The sequence below is a fragment of the Canis lupus genome, chromosome 27 (genome assembly GCF_048164855.1).
Source record: "Canis lupus baileyi chromosome 27, mCanLup2.hap1, whole genome shotgun sequence".
NCBI lineage: Eukaryota > Metazoa > Chordata > Mammalia > Carnivora > Canidae > Canis > Canis lupus.
In genome coordinates this window covers 44,643,058-44,664,057 of record NC_132864.1, presented here as the reverse complement: position 1 = coordinate 44,664,057, position 21,000 = coordinate 44,643,058, and the positions used below count along the sequence as shown (strand labels likewise).

Genomic DNA, 21,000 nt, shown 5'->3' with positions numbered 1-21,000 from the left:
TTTGCTTTGTCCTTTCCTCGGCACTGCCTCATCACTCCGTTTGCCCATTTTTCTGCTGATGATTCTCCTTTTCATGTGTTGTTTTCCGTCATTCTTTGTAGTTTCAGGTATGGATCAATTTTCAGTTTTAGACATTGTCTGTATTTTCTCGTGGTCGGTTACCCTCTCAAACTTAGTTCACAGAACACATTATAAACAATAATCTTTAATTTCGATCTAACAAGTTGTCCTTCTGAGGTTTCATTTAACACGTTTTGCTTGCCCAGGGGTTCAATTTTCCTCTGTGAGTTTTCTAGATTGAATTTTAGTTTTGATATTTTGGGTATAAATCCGACTGAATTTCATCTTTGAAGAATTAAGTACAGCCCCACCTTGGTTTGGATCCACCCAAACTGAACTCTTAGATAAGAATTCCAGTCAGAGCAAGTGATTTATGAGATAACGTCTTAGAAGAAATCTGCAGGGGAGTGGTTATTTGAAAAGAAGAGAGCCAGTGGAAGATGGATCTTTCACAAGCCACCATCATATGTAACTGGAGCTTACCACCACCCTGGGGTTATTGCCCACTGAGGGAGAGTCGAACTCACTGCCACTTCTGGGTTACCCTGCAGGTGGATAGGGTGGACTCTGGCCCCCACAGAGAGTCTCAGAGTGTAGATGCTGGCAAGTCAATGCCATATGGTCCTGTGAGATGCTAAAACCAGTGGGACTCATCCTGGAATCCCTCACACAGCTCATCATTTTCTCATTGATAGGTTGTATGTCACCGTACTTTGTCATATGCCATTTTTCTAGATGCATGGATCTGTTTCGTGATCATCATGTTTATGTACCCGCACAACTATATCAAAGAGAGAACTGAAAGTAAGGGGATGGATGGCACCGCACACCATTTTTTCAGCAGATTCCTAGATGCATTATTGGTTTGTAGCTGTCTTATTTCTTCCTCTCTCAGCCTTAGTAATTTTTAACGATGAGGTGGAGGGGATACTCCTGATTTTTCCAAGTGAATCCTTCATTCAGCAAATCTGTTATACTCATTCTCTTACTTGATTCTGTTGCATTTTCTACAAGATTTTATATCACTCACACAAAAAGTTTTTCACATTGCTACATATTTACCTGTTTCTATTTCATGTGATATTATTTTAGCGACGATCACTAGTACCATTTAAATAGTGGCAATGATAAAAAAAAATCGTCATCTTGTACATCTAATATAAGGGCAATACTTCTAAAATATTTATATGTGGAATTAATTTTACCATTCATTCTGAAATCAAATTAAGTTTTTTTTTCTAGGCCTAATTTTCTGAGAACTTATATCATAATTGAAAGTTAATTTTGTCAAATTTTCTGTATCTGACAAAATAATGCCAATATTTCAGTTCATTGATAGGAGTTATTTTAACAGATACACTAATTATATAATCACCTTTTGTTATATCTGCAATGAATTCCACTTGAATATTTTAATCTATTTTTGAATTAGGTTAGTTGATTTTTTTTTTTTTTTTTAGCCTTTGAAAAAAATTCAAATCTGTTTTCATTGGTTTGGCACTAAGATCACATTTCAGATATTTTTATGTGAAGGTATATTATATACACACACACACACACATACATACATATACACACACCCACTGATTATTTTTTTGGCATTTTGGTTCACAAGGGTTTTACACTAAAGACATGTATTAGACATTCACACCTATAGCAATTCTGATTTTTAAGTAGACCTATTTTTAACCATGAAAGCTTTGTATGTACGCAATTCTTCATGTGAAATGCCCATCCCAGATCCAGATATTCCCCTAGAAACATCCCGACTGGAAAGGGGTTTGGTGAACTAAGTCTTTGGGCTCTCAATCACAGAAGGGTTTGCTCTCAGTTTTTCTCTGCTGTCAAATCATCTGAACAGTGCACAGATAGGCAGTTATTTTTCCCCAGTAAAAAGGAGTCAAACCTTCCCTTGACCATGGTGCCCATCAATGGGCTTCCCATATCTCTGCTCATGTTTTCTGCAAAGCCACTCAACTGTTGCAGGCTCTACAACTTGCATTCTTCCCTTCACCCTTTCCCAGCAGAACTTCATCCCTATCCCATCACCGCAGCCCATCTTGTTAAGCTCACAGGGATTCTCACTTTCACTCACCCATGGTCAGTTTTCAGTTTTCAGCTTTGTCAACCTGTAAGAACTGTTTTCCATAGTTGGACCCAACTTCCTTTTTTATTTATTTTTTATTTTTTTGAGCCTATTTTCTCTACTGGTCATGGTTTGTATCTCACTTGTTACTCCATCTCGTTTTCTACTTGTCGGTGTTGAGGTGCTTGTACAGGCTTGTACTTCCCTGGTGTTCACCCACCTCATGCCTTGAATGCTCTCTGTACGTAGTGAGTCCACGACTCCAGTCTCCAGTTCAGATCTCTCTCCTGAACTCGGCTCTGGGACCTTCCACCACTGTTCCACGTCTGTGTGTCCATCTGGTCATAGCCTGTTGACCTGCTGTACCCCCATCTCACTGGCTGGTCCAGTCCCCAAACCCTTGAGTCATATTTCACTCCTACCATTGCCTCTCCATAGATGATGAACATATTATAAGATTTCTCAAAATATATCCAAGTTCTGACCAATTCTTACGGTTTTCACTGTAACCAACATCCAGATGATCCTCTTCTCTCATTGAGTATTGCAGTGGGATATGCATAGTCTCCCTGATTCTGCTCTACTCCACACATAACCATAGTTGGCCTCTGTGCAGGTGGGTGTTCACGTAACCCATCTGTCAAACATTAAATGTCCTCATCTCATTTCTGGCACAGGCCACCGTCTTCTCCTGCAGTGGCTGAGGCCCTTAGACCATTCAGGCTCCTCTGGTTTTCCTGGCCTCATCTGCTGGATTGCTAAGCCACGTTCTGTAGACACTGACATCCTCCTATTCCAGAGCATAGCTAGACTCTCATTTTGGGACCTTAGACTGGAACACCCAGCTAACACCTTTGGGTCCTTCAGGTTTTTGCTCAGATGTCACTTTCTCATGAAGGGTGACCCTACTTGGTTGCAAACCATATTTTCCTCCTCCTACCACTTAGATTCCCTTTTCCACTTATCTGGATGTTGTTTCCATAACATTTCTAAGCTAAATATTTTCCCTATTACATGTATTTGTATTGTCTAGGTTCCACTGCTAGAATCATAATCTCCAAAAAAAAAAGCAGGAATTTCTGTCTTTTTTTTTCCACCAATATATCCCAGTAATATAGAAGAGTGCTGTCTCCCTGGGACAATAGTCATGGAATTGACAGAGCATCTCTGGCTCATTAGATCCTGTGGTAGTCACTCCATTGATGTAAAATGTTCTTGATCTTTGTCAACATGGGCTACTCCACTGATTTGGTTAGTGAACTTATCTTCCGGTTTGGGGATTATGGGTATATGCTCACGGCTCTGCCTGTCCTAGTTACTCCAATAGACCAAAAGGGAAATTGGGAATATTTTTATGGATCTAATTTTTAAAATTACGTGTTGGTTGCATCTATCAATTAGTAATTGCTGGTGATAACATGTGTAACATCCAGTGTGAAATGACTGTCTTCCACCTTTAACTCTTTAGAGTAGGGATTTTTTTTTTTTTAAAGATTTTATTTATTTATTCATGATAGACACACAGAGAGAGAGGCAGAGACACAGGCAGAGGGAGAAGCAGGCTCCATGCACCGGGAGCCCGACGTGGGATTCGATCCCGGGTCTCCAGGATCGCGCCCTGGGTCAAAGGCAGGCGCCAAACCGCTGCGCCACCCAGGGATCCCTAGAGTAGGGATTTATAACCATCCCAACTTCTGTTTCAAGAGACAACTCCTAGAAAGTGAGTGCAGTCAACAGAAAGGTAATCGGCTTCTTTCATCTGGTATTTAATCTGGGAAGCTACTTGAATAGCTATCATTGGCTCTGAAAATTGTTCCCTGAAGTTATCAACAACCTAGAAATTAAAAAGATCCCTTGAAATTAATTTGAGTTTTCTTCTCCAAGGGTTCGTGCCAAATTCCTCTATGAGGCATCAATAAAAAGAGCAATGGGCTTATTCTGCAAATTAAGAATCTTTTCCTAAGAAAGAGGATCTATATGAAGCACCATGTATCATCCAAGTGTGAAGTGATAAATAAGAATATGTATCCAGCCAGAGACCTTTGCAATTAGAGAAAACATTCTTTGCTTCATCTTTTTGCAAGGTCGGATTCAATTAGCATGTTCAGTGGACAGTGGAGTCCTGGCTTTTCTTTACAATCTGTAATAGACTCAATTATTTTTCAGTGTTGCTTCCATTCTGTAAATATGCCAGTATTGCTTGGATTAAAACTAAACGTCTTAACGAGAACGGTAGCTCCTAATTCCTCTCACTTCTGGAAATCTCATCTAGTGGCAGAAATTTCATACCAAGCTTGATCAGTATCCAAACAGTGAATGGTTTCGTCTATGCATATGGTGTATACCAAACGTATACTTGGTATGCTCTTAGAAATTTTGACCTGACCTTTGGTTGTCTTGTCTTTCTCTAAATCAGGGTTCTCATTTTAACACAGATTTGTGTAAAAGAATGGATATTCAAAAAAAAAAAAAAGAATGGATATTCAGTACAACACAAGTCTATCAAGTGTCAGTGTGACAAAACAGTTCACGAAAACATAGTCAACTCTGCCTATCGTAATTCTCTGTCCGTTCTCTGGCACAGAAACCATCTTCTAGAGAAAACGGTCAGGGCATGGGCCTCTGGATTGCAAATATGGTGATGTCCTGTGGACGGATCATGATACCATATATCCTGTCACTTTTTATCATTTCTAGGGCCAAACTCCTCTCATATGGCTGTGAATTACATAACAGAAACTGACAGGAGAAAACTGGATCTCCTAAGTGAATGTTAAGTAAATATATAATCGACAGGCTGCTCCGGCAGATAGTCTTATCGTTATTAAGCTACCATCCTTGAACATAGAAGATAGCAAACCTGGGTATTATCTCTTGGTTGCTGTGCCTTGCTCATTTTGCCATAGAAGAGTCCACCTTTTAAAAGCTGGTAGTGTTCCAGAAGTTAATTTGTGAATCAATTGTTTGGAACTTGGAATACATTTTCTCATAGAAACAATATTAAAAATGGTTAGGTTCCCAGGACAACCTATAACATGCCTACTTAATCCATAATAAACATTAATCTAGAACCTAACCAAGCTGGATAAAATAGACTTGATTTATTAGTTTCAACGGGAATATATTTTTTTACCAGAGGGGGAGGCAGAGAACTCCATCTTATCTTCCTCTTTGTCTCAAGCGCATACACATGAACGTATCCCAACTCCTAAGTACCTGGATTTTGAGAGTGCAGAGATAGGTACTGTTTAGTCAAGGCTTCCTCTGGGCAATGAAAAAGGGGGATTTAGGAAACTCTAAATAAGGAAGCGTAGGAGAGTGATTTGTACAAAAAACATCAAAACACAAAAATGAAAAAGAAAAAAAAAAGCACTGAGTAGACTGTGTAAAGAAGCTTTATTAGAGTGTGAGGCCCTTGGACCTCAGCTGGAAGGGCCCTTCAGGTGACTAATTGATAGCGGCTCTGGGCATGCCTGGGAATGGCCATGAGAGTGCCCAGGTATGAATTCTGGAAAGCTTTATACATAGGCAGTCTAAGTTATATTGTGTAACGACCGCACAAACTTTAATGACTTAACATAACAAAGTTTTATTTCTCACTCCTATTACATATCCATCACAGTTTGGCGGCAGGGCTGGAAAACAGAGTTCCCAATGAGCGTAATCACTCAGAATCTCAAGGTCTAACAGCTCAGCCAAGGTCACAATAGTGTCTGTGGGTCATGCAGGGTAGAGAAACCTCAAGAAGATCCCACTCTGGCTGTGTAGGCCTCAGCCTGGAAGTGGCCCATGTTTCATTCATCCCATCAGCCATAACTAATCACGTGTCTTCCCCAACCAGGAGAGGACCAGGGGTGCCATCTTACTGTGTACCTAGAAGTGAGGTGAGATGAATGCCTGGGAAGGAAACTAGAAATATTTGGTGAAGTTTTTAAGACTGGCACACATAGATTAACAAACTATACATAAGGAGTATTGACTAATTATTCTGCAGATTTCTGCTGCTAACTTTGAAGATCTCAGGTGCTAGGAGAAGATAATAAGCAAGGATTACAAGCTCAAATACCTGAATAATTATTGCGGTTGGATTCTGAGAGTGTTTTCATAAGCTATTTTTTACCCGTGTTATAGAACTGTATTTATGTGTTTCATTGAACCAAACCGTGAATTTTTCTCACAAGAAAAATATGCTCTAACTGAAGGAATTGACTTGATGTCTTCTCCTGCTGCCAATATGATAGAGAATCAATTTTGTGATTTTGCTTTTGTCCTTGGATAGCACAAGAGGCCGCTCTCATGCATCAGCTCTTCCTCAGGCACCCTTGATCCATTTCCTTTCTTGTGCAAAATCAAGCATGCATTGTGAAGTGAGATTTACTACAGTGAGTGAGTTCAGAAGCTACAGTCCCTCTGATTTTCACACCCTCTTGGGCCTGAAGGAAAACTCATCATGCAGAGAGTGCTTAGTGCTCATTATCACCTTATTTATAATCTTTTGAAAAAAAAAAGTTCATTATAAAAGAAAATGTTTCAATTTATTGGGTGTAAAATGCTCACAATTTTTTTTTTAATTTTAAAATTCTGTGTGCTGAGAGGTTCATGGTGCAAATTTTAATATCCAAGTAGAAGACTATTTTGAAATAAAAACCTGAAATAAAAATAAAAATAAAAATAAAAATATTTGAAATTTGAGATGATTTAAATTCTGATTCTTGGTATTTGCTGACAAAGTCTCAGGGTTTTTGTAGGTAAAGACAAAAATCCTTTAATAAAATATTTACAATGTTGGTTTTACCTTTTTTTTTCTATTATACATATATATATACACACACAAATGTATTCTCATATAATATTTTGGAATAAACTATTTCTGAAAATACTGTCTTTCCTTAGACATTAAAATTTAAAATTTTTATTACAGCAACCTGATTTTTTTTGACAAGGTTGAATAATCATGGCATGATATGAGTGGCTCATTAAGTTACCATTTTCCCTTTGTGTATGTCAGAAAATATGAAGGTTTTACTCCTTGTCAGATAACATTGTTTTTTTATCCATCCTTTTAGTAATTGAGCAAATATTTATTGAGTATGTACTATGTAACCACCATATAAAAGACATGTAAAAAGTTCTATATTCAGCAAGGGTAATTTTAGTGTGATGAGATGGACAGTAAACAATTAAATGAGCCAAGCATATAATATGCCAGATGGTGAGGGTTCAATGAAGGGAAATAAAATCAGAAAAGAGAATGGCCCTGTTATGGTTAAGTCTGATTCTTTGAATTGGCAAATTATACTTAGAAAATCATGGATTTATTTATTTAGAACTATTAAATTGTTTAAAACCGGCTGGGAGGGAAGGAGGAGAAAACAGAATTTTCCAGAAAGGCGTCTTACACTTAACGATGTGATGTAACAAATGTCTCATCCGCGTAGAACTAACATTTCCTTGGATTGTGTTCATCATGTGTATCCAATCAGAAAGCACCAGAGCACTTTCTGTTGACCTAGCTCAGCATCTGTGGGTCTGTCCTCCAGAGAAGTGATAAAACTGAATACTTTAAATCTCTCTCCCTCCTATTTATTTTCTTGCTGCTCTTGGGTTCATCCAGCAGGCTAAAGGGTTTCCATGCTGAGCTCCAGCCATTCATTTTCAAGTGTTAAAACACAAAAATAAAACCTTTAGGGAATTCTTTTTTTATATAACAGAACGGATGAAATTTGTGACATCCGAAATAATGAAAAGGAGATCATTTGAGTTAGGGTGTGAATTACAGGACCACAGGCACACTCCAGAGATACCGTGGACTCGGTTACAGACACCACAATAAAACCAACATTGCAATAAAGCAAGTAAAATGATTTTTTTTTTTTGGTTTCCCAGTGCATATAAAAGTTATGTTTGTACTACAATGTAATCTGGTAAACGTGCAATAGCATCATGTCTAAAAATATGTACCTACCTTAATTAAAAGAGTAGCTTATTGCTAAAAACGCTAAGCATTATTTGAGCTTTCAAGGAGTTGCCATCATTTTTGCTACTGAGGATCCTGCCTCGTTGGTGGAGGCTGCTGACCGGCCAGGGTGGGGGCTGCCGAAGGCTGGGGTGGCTGTGACAAGTTCTTACGATGAGACAACCCTGAAGTTTGCTGCATCGATTGGCTCCTCTTCCATGAACGATTTCCCTGCAGCATGTGATGCTGTCTGGTAGCATTTTACCCACAGCAGAACTCCTCTCAGGATTGGAGTCCGTCCTCACAAACGCTGCTGCTGCTTTATTGACTCAGTTTACCTGATTTACATGATCTTCTCAATCCTTTGCTGTCATTTCAACCATCTTCACAGCATCCTCACCAGGAAGAGACTTATCTCAGGAAACCACTTGTTTGCACATCTACAGGAAGCCACTTGTCTACTCAAGTTCCATCCTGAGACTGCAGCGATCTGGTCCCATGTTCAGGTCCCACTTCTGATCCCCATTCTCTTGCTGTTCCCACCACACCTGCGGTGACTTCCTCCCCTGAAGTCTTGAAACTTTAATTTATTAAAAAAAAAATAAAAGGAATAATTGAAGTACAAAGCAAAGCACAGTAAAGTGAGATGTGCCTATATTTCATATCCTATTCTAACAAATAGACTTACCACATCGTATGTCAACAAATAAAAATAATGTTCTTTTTACCGTTGGCAGTGTTAGAAATGGAAATAAGATTATTCCTCTTCATCAGCCCTTTTGCAAGATTAGTTACTTCATTAGCATCTACTCTCAGTTCAGCCACTGGGCCTCAGATTTGAAAGGCAGCGTTGTCAAAAAATGAAACACAAAGACACAAATGAATAAGATCAATAAACAGTCTTTATTTCCTTAAAGAACTTGCTATGAAAAACAAAAACACACACAGTGTGATAAATGACAAAGGGATGCCTTGTGCTTTTCTGCAAAACAATTATGCGTAACATCCATGTGACTGTTTTAATTTTTTTTAATATTTGAGAGAGAGAAGGAACGATGGGGGAGGGGGACACCGAGGGAGAAGCAGACTCCCCGCTAAGCAGGGAGCCTGAATGTAGGACTCGATCCCAGGACCCTGAGATCATGACTTTGAATGAAGGCAGATGCTTCACTGAGCCACCCATTTGCCCCGGTGAATATATTTTTAAAGCAAAAGAAAACCACGTTAGGAGAGCTGAATTATTCTTTAACCTGTCCAATTAAACCCAAGTGTGATAAATTCAGATTTCTTTATTTTTATTTTTTAAGTCATATTTTTTTAAAGATTTTATTTATTTATTCATGAGAGACAGAGAGAGAGAGAGAAAGGCAGAGAGACACAGGCAGACTCGTGGGACTTGATCCTGGGTCTCCAGGATCATGCCCTGGGCTGAAGGCGGCGCTAAACCGCTGAGCCACCTGGGCTGCCCATAACTACAATGATGAAATGATGACCATTCTCGGTGTGGAACAAATTCGAAATGTTTGGGCTGAATATTCTGTTGACTAAATTTTATTTTAAGAGTGGTTTGTTGTCCTCAAGCTTAAGAATGAATATTATCAATGGTAACTAAGCAGGTGCATCAAACTGATCTTTGATGATTTATATGCAATTTTGACTATGGTGCCTGGTTCCCATAGTTGTTGAGTAATTGATGTGTGTGGGGTCAGAGTATAGAATATTCTTAAATGGGTTGAACTTAATCCCCTAATACTGGCACATTCCCGTTCCAAGGACACACACACCTTGTGATCTATTGTCAGAGCCAGAATGCCTCTGTGTGGAGTCACTTACTTATAGAAGAGCAATTTTTCTTTTTCTTTTTTTTTTAATTTTTTTTTTTAATTTTTCTTTTTCATGGGGAAACTGATCCACCTCTGTGTTTGATACAACTCCAGGTGAGTTTCCAGGGGTGTGTGGGGAGCTCTTGGTCAGAATTGGTCTTATGAAGGTTTTCGTAGACTATGATGGGAGAGGTTATTGCTGTTTTCGGCTTCAACTTAACCGTCATTAGACAAATAAATCCCTGATGATTCTCATCTGTTCCTCATACAGAACAGCCCAAATAAGAAGCATCTTTCCTAGAACCTGAGACTGTAAATCAAAGTGTATGCCCTTATAGTTTTTTTATTTTATTTTTTATTTTTTTTAGTTTTTTTTAAATTAATTAATTTATTTATTCATAATAAAATGTTATTTATTTATTCATAAATAAATTCATTTATTCATATATATTTATATTTATATAAACAAATAAATATAAATATTATTAATATTATATATATATATAGAGAGAGAGAGAGAGAGCGCAAGCACAGAGACCCAGGCAGAGGGAGAAGCTGGCTCCCTATAGGGAGCTCGACATGGGACTCGATCCCGGGCCTCCAGGATCATGTCCTGGGCTGAAGGCGGTGCTAAACCTCTGAGCCACCCGGGCTGCCCAGCCCTTGTGGTTTTGAACGGCTGCTAACATATGGGTCCCAAGTGTGTCTCCTCTGCCTGTGTCTTCCCAATATTTCTGGCGTGGCTCTTCTGGCAACCCTGCCTGTCTCTGACTCGACTTCAATTTTAGCAACTCTGAGGGATGACCGCCCCCATCTGAAGCCACCTTCCTGTAAATCTTAGAGACACCACATAAACCATATCTTAGGTCAAACTCTGAAAACGTCAACCTTTGATGGAAACCCATCAAGTTGTATTTTGGCCCATGTGAGTATCAACAAAAGGGGAAGAAATTTAGTTTGTAGAGATAACATGCTTCCAACAGCCAAAGGCCATCCTTTGCTGGATTTCCTTAGAATAACCTAGGCCGGCATCTTTCTTTCCTCTGCTAGGTTAGTAAGGCAGAGGGGAAGGGTTTTCAAAGTGTTGGAATGACAGGGGAGCTCTCAGTGCTGCCTTTAATTCTACGGTTGCCGCAACATAGTTCACCTGAGAAAGCAAGGAACTTTCCTGGAAAGCAATAAATCAATTGCTCTAAGTACCAAAGACATTGATACATATGTCCTTCGATTTTTTGTTTTTTTGTTTTGGTTTTTTTGTTTTACACTCCTGAGTCCAAATGATACTGAAATTTATTTTTAATATTTTATGTTGGATTGCATCACCATGCTTATCTATGTAGCATTCATAGATTAATTGCAGCAGGCAGACATATGAGATCCCTCTAATTGAATTCAGATCAAATCCAGACATTTCTCTAAGATTATAATTACACTGTGCATGCTGCAGTGCTTTGGAGAGCTTTTTGGAGACATAATGGGATGATGAACCTAAGTTTGAAATGGAAGGAAAACCCAAGAGAAGATGGTTTCCTTCGTACATGTGCTGGTACACATTCAGTCCTGCCTATACTTAACAGTATTCGATAATCCAAGGAAGATGGATTTCATTGGATAATTTTATTTTTTTTATTTTTATTTTTTTCATTGGATAATTTTATTTTATTTTTAATTTTTTTTCATTGGATAATTTTAAACTGAAAGTTTCCCCTATCCTAAATTATACAAGCTAGAGAAAACTCAGACTATATATTTAAGACTTATAAAAATATTCAACTCTGGCAAGTGTAAAGGGTTCAATCTTAATTTTCTTAATTTATTCATCATTGAGGAACCATTAATACAAGCTCTTTAAATTTTTAATGTGAAATTTTATAATCAGTACCTGTCAGTAAACTAGAAAGGAGATGATCTGATTTTCATACATAATTTAATGATCTATAAATGAGAACCTAAAATAATAGAAATTGAATAGTTGTTGGAAGATCAGATTCAGGTCTTAGTAACTGATATATTTAATGGAATAGCTTAAGTCCAATCTAACAAGTCCTTAAACAGAACATTTTACAGTTAGAACCATAATACTTTGCCCATTAAAACCATACATATGCATTTTTAAAATTTTATTTATTTTATTTTTTTAAATTATTTATTCATGAGAGATGTGGAGAGAGCAAAAGAGAGGCAGAAACACAGGCAGAGGGAGAAGCAGGCTCCATGCAGGGAGCCAGGGAGCCCGACGTGGGACTCGATCCCGGGACTCCAGGATCACGCTCTGGGCCGAAGGCAGGTGCTAAACCACTGAGCCACCCAGGGATCCCCATATACATTTTTAAATGGACATAGTCACAGTCATTTGTAGTCCCTAAAACAAAGTCATGATTGAATAAGTATTTTGTCATTTGTCAATTTAATGAATTTAATGTGTTGGCATTGTTTTTATAAAGATCACTGCAGGTGTTTTGATCATTACAGGTGTTTTCTTAGCTACTTCTTATTTACATTGCCCAGTTTCAGGAATAGGACTTAGGACTGGCGAGTATTTGGTGAGCTAGAGATGAACGCATGTGTTCTGACCTAAGTCAACTTTCCAGGACACCGTAGATACCGATATCAGTAAATAAGCACATCTGTAGAGACCATCATTTGTTGATCTATTAAAATATGTTGTCACACAATCCAAACATAACCCAATAACCTTTCTTCTTACCATTACTTCTTCAATCCTATTACACGGTTTAAGTTTTCCTTCCTGTACAAGTGTTGTTTTTAAAATTTTCTATGGGAAAATGTAGTTTAAAAGATTGAGGATTAGGGGTTGAGACCTCTAATTCCAGACCTCCAACCTATATTCTAAATGGCCTTAAGTCATTTTGCCTCTTTCGGTTTTTCCTGAATTATGTGAAATAAGGGAGTGAGACTAGTATTAGAGGTTCCTGGTCCTGGCTGTGTATTGAAATGTGGGCAGCGTGTGTTTTAGAGGCACTTGTTAATAATGGCAGAGTGGTTATTTAAGAAAAAAAAATCTTAGAAATGCATGTAAATTCTTTTTATTTTTTGAAAGATTTTACTTATTTATTCATGAGAAGCACAGAGAGAGAGAGAGAGAGAGGCAGAGACACAGGCAGAGGGAGAAGCAGGCTCCATGCAGGGAGCCCGACGTGGGACTCGATCCCAGGACTCCAAGATAATGCCCTGGGCTGAAGGCAGCACTAACCCGTTGAGCTACCCGGGCTGCCTTAAATTTTTTATGAAGGAAATCACATCTGGGGTTTGCTTTCAAATAGTCTCCAGAAAGAAGGCGGGGGGAGGGGAAGAAAACCTAAGGAAAAGAAAAATGAAGGAAATAGGAGAAAAGGAACACCCCCCTCAAAAAAAAAATGAAAGTTTGTAATCTATAAAACAAGATGGTGCATAACTGTTGACACTGGTTAATTAGTACATGGGTTAAATCTCCATACATTTTGTAGGGTTGCAAAGTTCAATTAAGAACCAACTGTTGTGGGGATTCCCGGGTGGCTCAGCGGTTTAGCACCTGCCTTCGGCCCAGGGCATCATCCTGGAGTCCTGGGATCAAGTCCTACATCATCGGGCTCCCTGCATGGAGCCTGCTTCTCCCTCTGCCCCGCCACCTCTCATAAATAAATAAAAAAAAATGTTTTTTAAAAAACCAACAGATTTGGCTTAGGCTCCAATTCTACGAATTCTAGAGACTCTAATCCAGTACTCTGAATCTGTGGTTTCAAGTGTGGTGTCCAGACCACTGACATCACCTGGGCACTTCTTCGAAATGCAGATAATCAGAATCCACTCCAGAACTACTAAATCAGAAATCCGGAGTGACAAATGAACCATCGTGTAAGATTTTAATAATAGGACACACTGGGTATGGAGTATGTGGAAACTGGGCCCCAGTGATTAGTGCTTTTAGGAAAACATCCATGTGACTCTGCATAAAATTGAGAACCACATCTCCAGGAGGCCCTATTTTAGGTCTGTAGGTCTTTCTAATACAGAGGTAGCATGGAGAACCCCTGGACAAACTGATCTCTGACCTCAAGGCCCCTAAAATTTCATTTAAAAAGAAAAGTTGAAATTCAATAAAAACTAGAATACACACACCTTACCCCTTGGGTTTGTTTTGTTTTGTGCTACAGGTTCCTCAAAAATAAGGAAAATGATTTTCATTGAATATTAAATAAGCTAATACATATATAAAACTTTAGACTAGTGCCCAATACGTGAGCTAAATAAACGTTAAGTTTTAGTTTCTGTTACTCACTTATATTACTTTGCAAATGTCCTCTGAAAATTTTACTATGAGAAAGGCCATAAAAATTACTTCTTAGAAAAATTCCATTTTGTACTTTCTAATGTGACTTATGCTAGTAACCAAGAAATTGCTTACTTGTAATGAAATTAATATTTTCCATAAATATTAACTCTTCTGTAAAGCAAATAATAGTAAGTCTTTTATCCCATCACTTTGGCAGACCTATATCAACATTTATTTCCTTTATAACTGATGGCGAGGTGGGTCAAAACCATTGGAATGACATTGTTTCCAGTTATGTAGAAACGAGAAGAATTTAAGCTTACCATTGTATCTCAGTGAGTAATTCTGTAATTACCTAAATGGATTCACTTTCCTTCAGTGCTGAGCCACGGATCATTATCTACTTCAAAATATTTTAGCTATAATTTTACATTTACTTTAAGTATCTGTCTCTAAAATAGGGTGATATGAACCCATAGGTTAGCCAAAGATGGCATTTTGATCACTAAAATTTTGATTTTTTTTTTCAGGTAAGTATGGGATTTGTTTGTCATTATTTCTTGTTTTACATTATTCACATTATTCCCCGTTTTACAAGTCCTTTAGTCTGTCATTAGCAAGTTGTAAAACATTAAACTCTGTGGGTGTAAAGTTTCTTCATCTGTAATACAAATATTTGGCTGAATCATTCTAAAGCCTAAGATGCTCAATAATTTTAATGAGAAGACAGCTGGCTTTTGTTGTAAATACATCCACAGTTAGTTTTATGACCTTTGATAAGTCATGTAAGCCTCAATCCCCACCTATGTAGGAGGGAGGATGGACCTAACGATCTCGGAAGTCTTTTAAAGTGCATGTGTATCCACCCAGGCTCCACCGGTAGACTTTGAAAGCTACAGAATCCGATAAGCAAATAATATTTTAAAGGTTTTATTTGAAAGAGTGAGTGGGAGCGAGAGCATCAGTGTGGGGAAGGGCAGAGAGAAGCAGACACCCCACTGAGCAGGGAGCCCGACATCGGTCTCCATCCCTGGACCCCAGGATCCTGACCAGACACTCAACTGACTGAACCACCCAGGCGTCCCCAAGCAAATAATTTTGAAAGGCTGGTGGTTTGTGGGAGCCAAGTTTCTCATTGCTGGAGGGAGAAGTCTAGAACGGTCTGTGCATGATGAGCTTCTCTTTAGCTCACTGTAGATCTGGTCAGGTACATGGAGAAACACATGCAGAGAGAGATGTGCCTCCACTAGTGAGCTCACTAGGACTCAGACAAGGAACATGTTACAGGAGCCTGGAAAATCTGATTTTTCCAGAAAGCTAGAAAGTTCAGAAAACAAAGCCCACAGTCGTGGGGTTATATGAAGGGGACTCAGATGATTCCTGAAAGAGCTCCTGATGGCCAAATATGGAACGATGTGCACAATAGATTGACCTTGGTTAGTATAACCCAGAGTATAAAATAAATATCCTTACACCCATGCTGATAGAAAGAAAGAATCGAATAAGCAAGTGAGGAAGAGAAGATAAGCTTCTCCTATGGAAGAACCACAAAAAATTTTAGGAGTCCTCCAGTCTCTGGGGGGATGAAGGGATGTAACTCCCCCTCGTGAAGTGGGGCCTGGTAATGACTTCTCTACAAAAAGTACTATATGAAAAGGCAGGAAAATATGTTTACGGTGGATAAACCTGAACAGATGAACAGGGCACATTACCTCTGTGGTTGTCCTCCCCAAAACCAGAAACCCCAACTGAACCATGGGGAAACAGTTAAAGGATCTCAGCTGAGGAGCATTCTACAAAATACCTGACCCATATACTTTAGAATTGTCACGGGCATCAGAAACAAAGTTTGAGAAACTGTCACAACAAACGTGACAACAAACGCGTGGTGTCCCAGATGGCAGGCTGGAGCGATGAAAGAGTAAGAAGGACCTTGGGTATCAACTAGAAAATCTAAATAAAGCATGAACTTAAGATTAAGATAGTAGATCGATACTGATTCAGAGTTGTGACAAATGAACCATCGTGTAAGATTTTAATAATAGGACACACTGGGTATGGAGTTTGTGGAAACTCTGTCCCCAGGTTTTCTGAAAATCTGAAAATATTCCAGGGCACCTGAGTGGTCCGTCGGTGAAGTGTCTGCCTTCGGCTCAGGTCATGATCTCAGGATCCTGGGATTGAGCCCCACATCGGGCTCCCTGCTCAGCGAGGAGTCTGCTTCTCCCTCTCCTGCTGCCTTCCCCCTCCCCCGCTCCCGTGTGCTCGCTCTATCAAAATCTCTAAATAAAAATATCCCCGAATTAACATTTTTATTAAAAGAGTTGAAAATGCTGAACTCAACTACTAACTCGGGATTTATAATGTATTCACCAGTTTGCAAGATACCAAAGTTTCCCCCCACCCCCGGGTGTTTATTTTAAAATTTTTTTCATAAAGACATTATTTTTGGGTATTTAAACTCCTCCTAGACTTCAAAGATAGTACACGAGTACTGTTTGAGATGCTGGCTTTGAGACAGGAATGGAGGTGACTGGAAATTACAGTTGAGAGTTGAAGAGGCTCTGTGGGTATCTTGATAACGTGTTCCTCTCGGGAGCCAACTCCCCAGAATGCCAGAAGGGTCCCTCCAGGATTGCAGAGACATTGGGAAATCTGGCTTCCTGGGAGATGTGCGTGGGTTTTGAGGTTTTGAACATGTTCTGTAAGGATGTCCTGTATTTCTATTTTTAACTTCACTCACAACCGTCTTCCATTCGTCCTCTTATCAACCACCCCCTTGATGCTTCAGAGTGACGTTGTTGCAAATTAGCGTGAAGATTAGATGCGAAACTGTACAGCCATCGTTGAGAGAGAAGTAAGCAAGGATGTATTCTAGGGAGGAGTTATCTTTTGAAATGGGAAAAAAAAAATTAGTAATTTTGCTGGCTTGTTTCAAGCAGGAAAGCACAGCTGAATATTCCCTACCTCCTCCCCACCTCCCCACCCAGCTGACAGCTCTTCAGTTCACCTCCCTCTTGCAGACAGCCTGCCACCGTCTGCCCCTCACTTTCCCTACACTCTCCCTCAGGGAAGCTGAAATGTCAGCTCTGACTCTGCAAGAGATTGATTCTCCGTCGGGCCTTCATTTCCGCTTTACACCATTCCTCACTCTGTTGTTTGGATGTGCGTATGCAGTTATATTAACACAGCTGTAAGAGAGGCATGCGATCGGTGTTTTTTAATCCAGCTCAGTCGTCTCCCAGAATTAGTCAGGGAGGGAACTGGTTACCTATGGTGGTCTGATTCCCCTCCCTGCCCTCTACCTATTAAGAAAAAAAAAAAAAAAAAAACAAGGCAGGACAGCTTGCAGATTTCCGGTGGCTCAGTTCCAAGTGATGGGGAGTCATTGAGGTTGAATCCATTCCTACAAACTACTTGGCCCTGCTCTACCTGTCAGATCAGTGAAGTTTAGGGAATAGGTTGCTTTTCACTGTAAAAATCAAGTGTACAATAGATTATGGTGGAGAAAACTTCCATTTAATTTTTCGGTGAAAATATGGTTTCTGGGGGGTATGAGCTTTTGATAACCAATGTTAAGTTCCCATTCACATCTAGTCGGATGCTGATGGAGAGTCTCTGTGATTATACCTATAGGATAACATTCAGGAATTGAAACCTGCTTAGTAACCCCACAGAATATCCAAACCTGAATTTTGTTTGAAAATCCTATGTGAAAAAAAAGAAAAAGAAAAGAAAAAAAGAAAATCCTATGTGAGACCTGTCCTTCCAGGTGGATAGAAGTCTTATTTGGGATCTCACTGGAGCTGAGAACAAATGAAGCCATCACTTAGCCTTGGGGTCGGAAAGTCCAAGAAGAGTCACAGGGGGCTGACCCGTGGAAAGGGATCAATGGAAGAGTAACACTGATGAAAATTAAGCGCAGAAATGCAGATCGACCCTAGATAAGGATCTGTTCCTAAGAGTTATTAGACATCTGCGTAGAATCCAGTAGACTAATGTGGCTGAAAAAGGATGATAAACATAAGAGGGGGGGCACAATTTATAGAAATTATGCCTTGTGGGAAAGACTGATATTTCACCTGTTTGTAACAGGAACATCAGGCAAAAATCCTCCTGTCCAAATGACAAAAGTTAGGAAGAAAGTGGTGTCAGGAGCAGCCCTCTGCTTCACAGGGTGTTTTCCTTGAGGAAGCAGACGTGAGCTCTGATGTAGAAGCAGGTTGTGCATTCAGCAATAAAATATTGGAGTCAATGCATTTTATTTTTTTAAAAAGATTTTATGTATTTATTCATGAGCAACACTGAGGTCAAGACCCAGGCAGAAGGAGAAGCAGGCTCCCTGTGGGGAGCCCGATGTGGGACTCGATCCCAGGACCCCCAGGATCATGACCTGAGCCAAAGGCAGATGTTCAACCCAGGCATCCTGGACCAAGGCATTTCAAATAATACCCATAAATGACCTAAGAAAGAAGACCTATTTAGCTGCAGTCAGAAAAGGAATACGAGGCAAGCAAAGACCAATAGTAACTAAGCCAAAACTTGGCATCTGAGAACGTTTTATTAAGGAGAACGTCGCGTTCTCGTCTACGAAGTCCTAGATTCCAACAACTGGTTCCTCAGGAAATGTGACAAAAGTTATCAAGGCTGGAGAGGAATGATTCTGTTACATTAAACTGGAAACCGTACAGAATTAAATACAGAACGCGTATTTTTGTGTTTGGGGGTCTTTCTCCTGTTTGGAAATTTGGCAAATAAATTGCTAATGCTTTTTATAGATACTGCCCCATAATCGGAATGTGCTCCAACAAGACAGGTCAGTAGGAGACTTTATGGCTTGTGGCAGCTGCATATGTTTATAAGAGTCCTTCAAGTATCACGGAGTGATGTAGGCTAAAATCAAACTAGCCAGCTGTCTCCTGTATCCTAGTTGACAGCTAGGGGATATGTTGTTAGTGAATTCCCGTATGTCAAGAATTCTCAAACTTGTCTAACAGTAGATTTTCCCCGTTCAAACAAAGCATTTTCTGTGGCTGCCACGTAATCCCCAACAAAGGGGATTGCCTACAGAAAGGAGAGAGTGTCAAGTTCCAGTTGTGTGTCCTGAGCCAGAATGCACAGCCTATGGCCTGCAACATCACACCCCTGCGTAGAGCCACAGTGGAGTGTGTGAAGGACCAGTTTGGCTTCATTAATTATGAAGTAGGAGATAGCAAGAAGCTCTTTTTTCCATGTGAAGGCAGTTCAAGATGGCATTGAGCTACAGGCTGGAGATGAAGTGGAATTCTCGGTGATTCTCAATCAGCGCACTGGGAAGTGCAGTGCTTGTAATGTTTTTTGGTTTTTTTTTTTGTTGTTGTTGTTGTTTTTTCAGAGGAAAGAAAGGTTTCATACAACACAGTATCAAAAAAAAGTAAAAGGAACACACTAAATGCACAAACTGGTGGCAAATAAGTCCATAGCCTATTGTGATAGGTCCTTCCAGCATCGATCAGGTTTCTTCTCCATCTGTTATCTCAAGGTTATTTCCAGATGTGGCGACTTTTGAATAAGAGTCTCTCACAGTAGGGTGGACAGGTTTCAATCATTAGTTTCTGGATCTGTTTGTGCCCTGTAGGCATCCACCTCGGCATCCAGGTGTCCTTTTGTTTTCGACATGTATGCATCCAACTGGTTGTCCAGCTGCTCCTTGGTCAGCACAGGGCGAGTGAGGGCACCTGTCCCTCGTCCACGGCCAGCGGACCAGGTTCAAGGCATTTGTTGCCATTGGAGATTACAACGGACACGTGGGTCTGGGCGTCAAGGGCTCCAAGGAGGTAGCCACTGCCATCCGTGGGGCCATCATCCTGGCCAAGCTTTCCATCGTCCCCGTGCGACGAGGCTACTGGGGGAAGGAACAAGATCGGCAAGCCCCACACTGTCCCATGCAAGGTGACTGGTCGCTGTGGTTCTGTGCTGGTGCGTCTCATCCCTGCCCCCAGAGGCACTGGCATTGTCTCAGCCCCTGTGCCCAAGAAGCTACTGATGATGGCTGGTATTGACGACTGCTACACTTCGGCCAGGGGCTGCGCTGCCACCCTGGGGAGCTTTGCCAAGGCTACTTTTGATGCTATCTCCAAGACCTACAGCTATCTCACCCCTGATCTCTGGAAAGAGACTGTGTTCACCAAGTCCCCCTATCAGGAATTCACTGACCATCTTGTAAAGACCCACACCAGAGTCTCCGTGCAGAGGACCCAGGCTCCAGCTGTGGCTACCACATAGTTTTATACAAGAAAAATAAAAGTGAATTAAAGCTTGTTAAAAAAAAAAAAAAAAAAAAAAAAACAGGTAAAAGCAGGTGCTTTGATTGAAGTGGGGGTGAGAGGTATAATTTCGACCACTCGCGCCCCCCCCCATCAGATTCTGCAGTGGTGCCACGTAAACTTTGGGGGACTCTGGGCTTCTCTGGAATGTAACTACATAACCTCCTGCACCCAAAATCCTGCATTGTATATGAGTTATTTTCTTGCACGTCATTTGAAAGCCTTTGGGAAATCATTGACCTTCTCTCCACCCCGCTAATTTTAGAAGTAATGGCACATGATAAAAAATGCAAGTCTAAATATATAGTAAAAAAAAAAAAGAAAGTCATATAAAAATGACTCTGTTGCCCATTTTATATCCCTGTTGTAGTCCCCAGTTTATTGATAGTTTCTGTGGATCTTTCCAAAAATATTCCACGCACGTGTCTGCACACATATGTGCATATATACACATCCCATTCCCCCTTTTTGAGTGGGAAAGTAAAAACCATACTGAC

The 21,000-nt window shown here is 40.0% G+C and overlaps 1 protein-coding gene across 1 annotated transcript in view; it reads left to right on the top strand.

Moving 5' to 3' along the window:
- LOC140619043 (small ribosomal subunit protein uS5-like) overlaps window positions 1–20,534 on the top strand; it is a 44,004-nt gene extending 23,470 nt beyond the window's left edge. The window contains 3 exon segments of the mRNA XM_072801939.1: window positions 19,438–19,525; window positions 19,911–20,092; window positions 20,094–20,534. Of these exon segments, the coding sequence (XP_072658040.1) occupies window positions 19,438–19,525; window positions 19,911–20,092; window positions 20,094–20,462 (639 nt within the window). The 3' untranslated portion in view covers window positions 20,463–20,534.
- The last annotated feature ends 466 nt before the right edge of the window (window positions 20,535–21,000 follow it).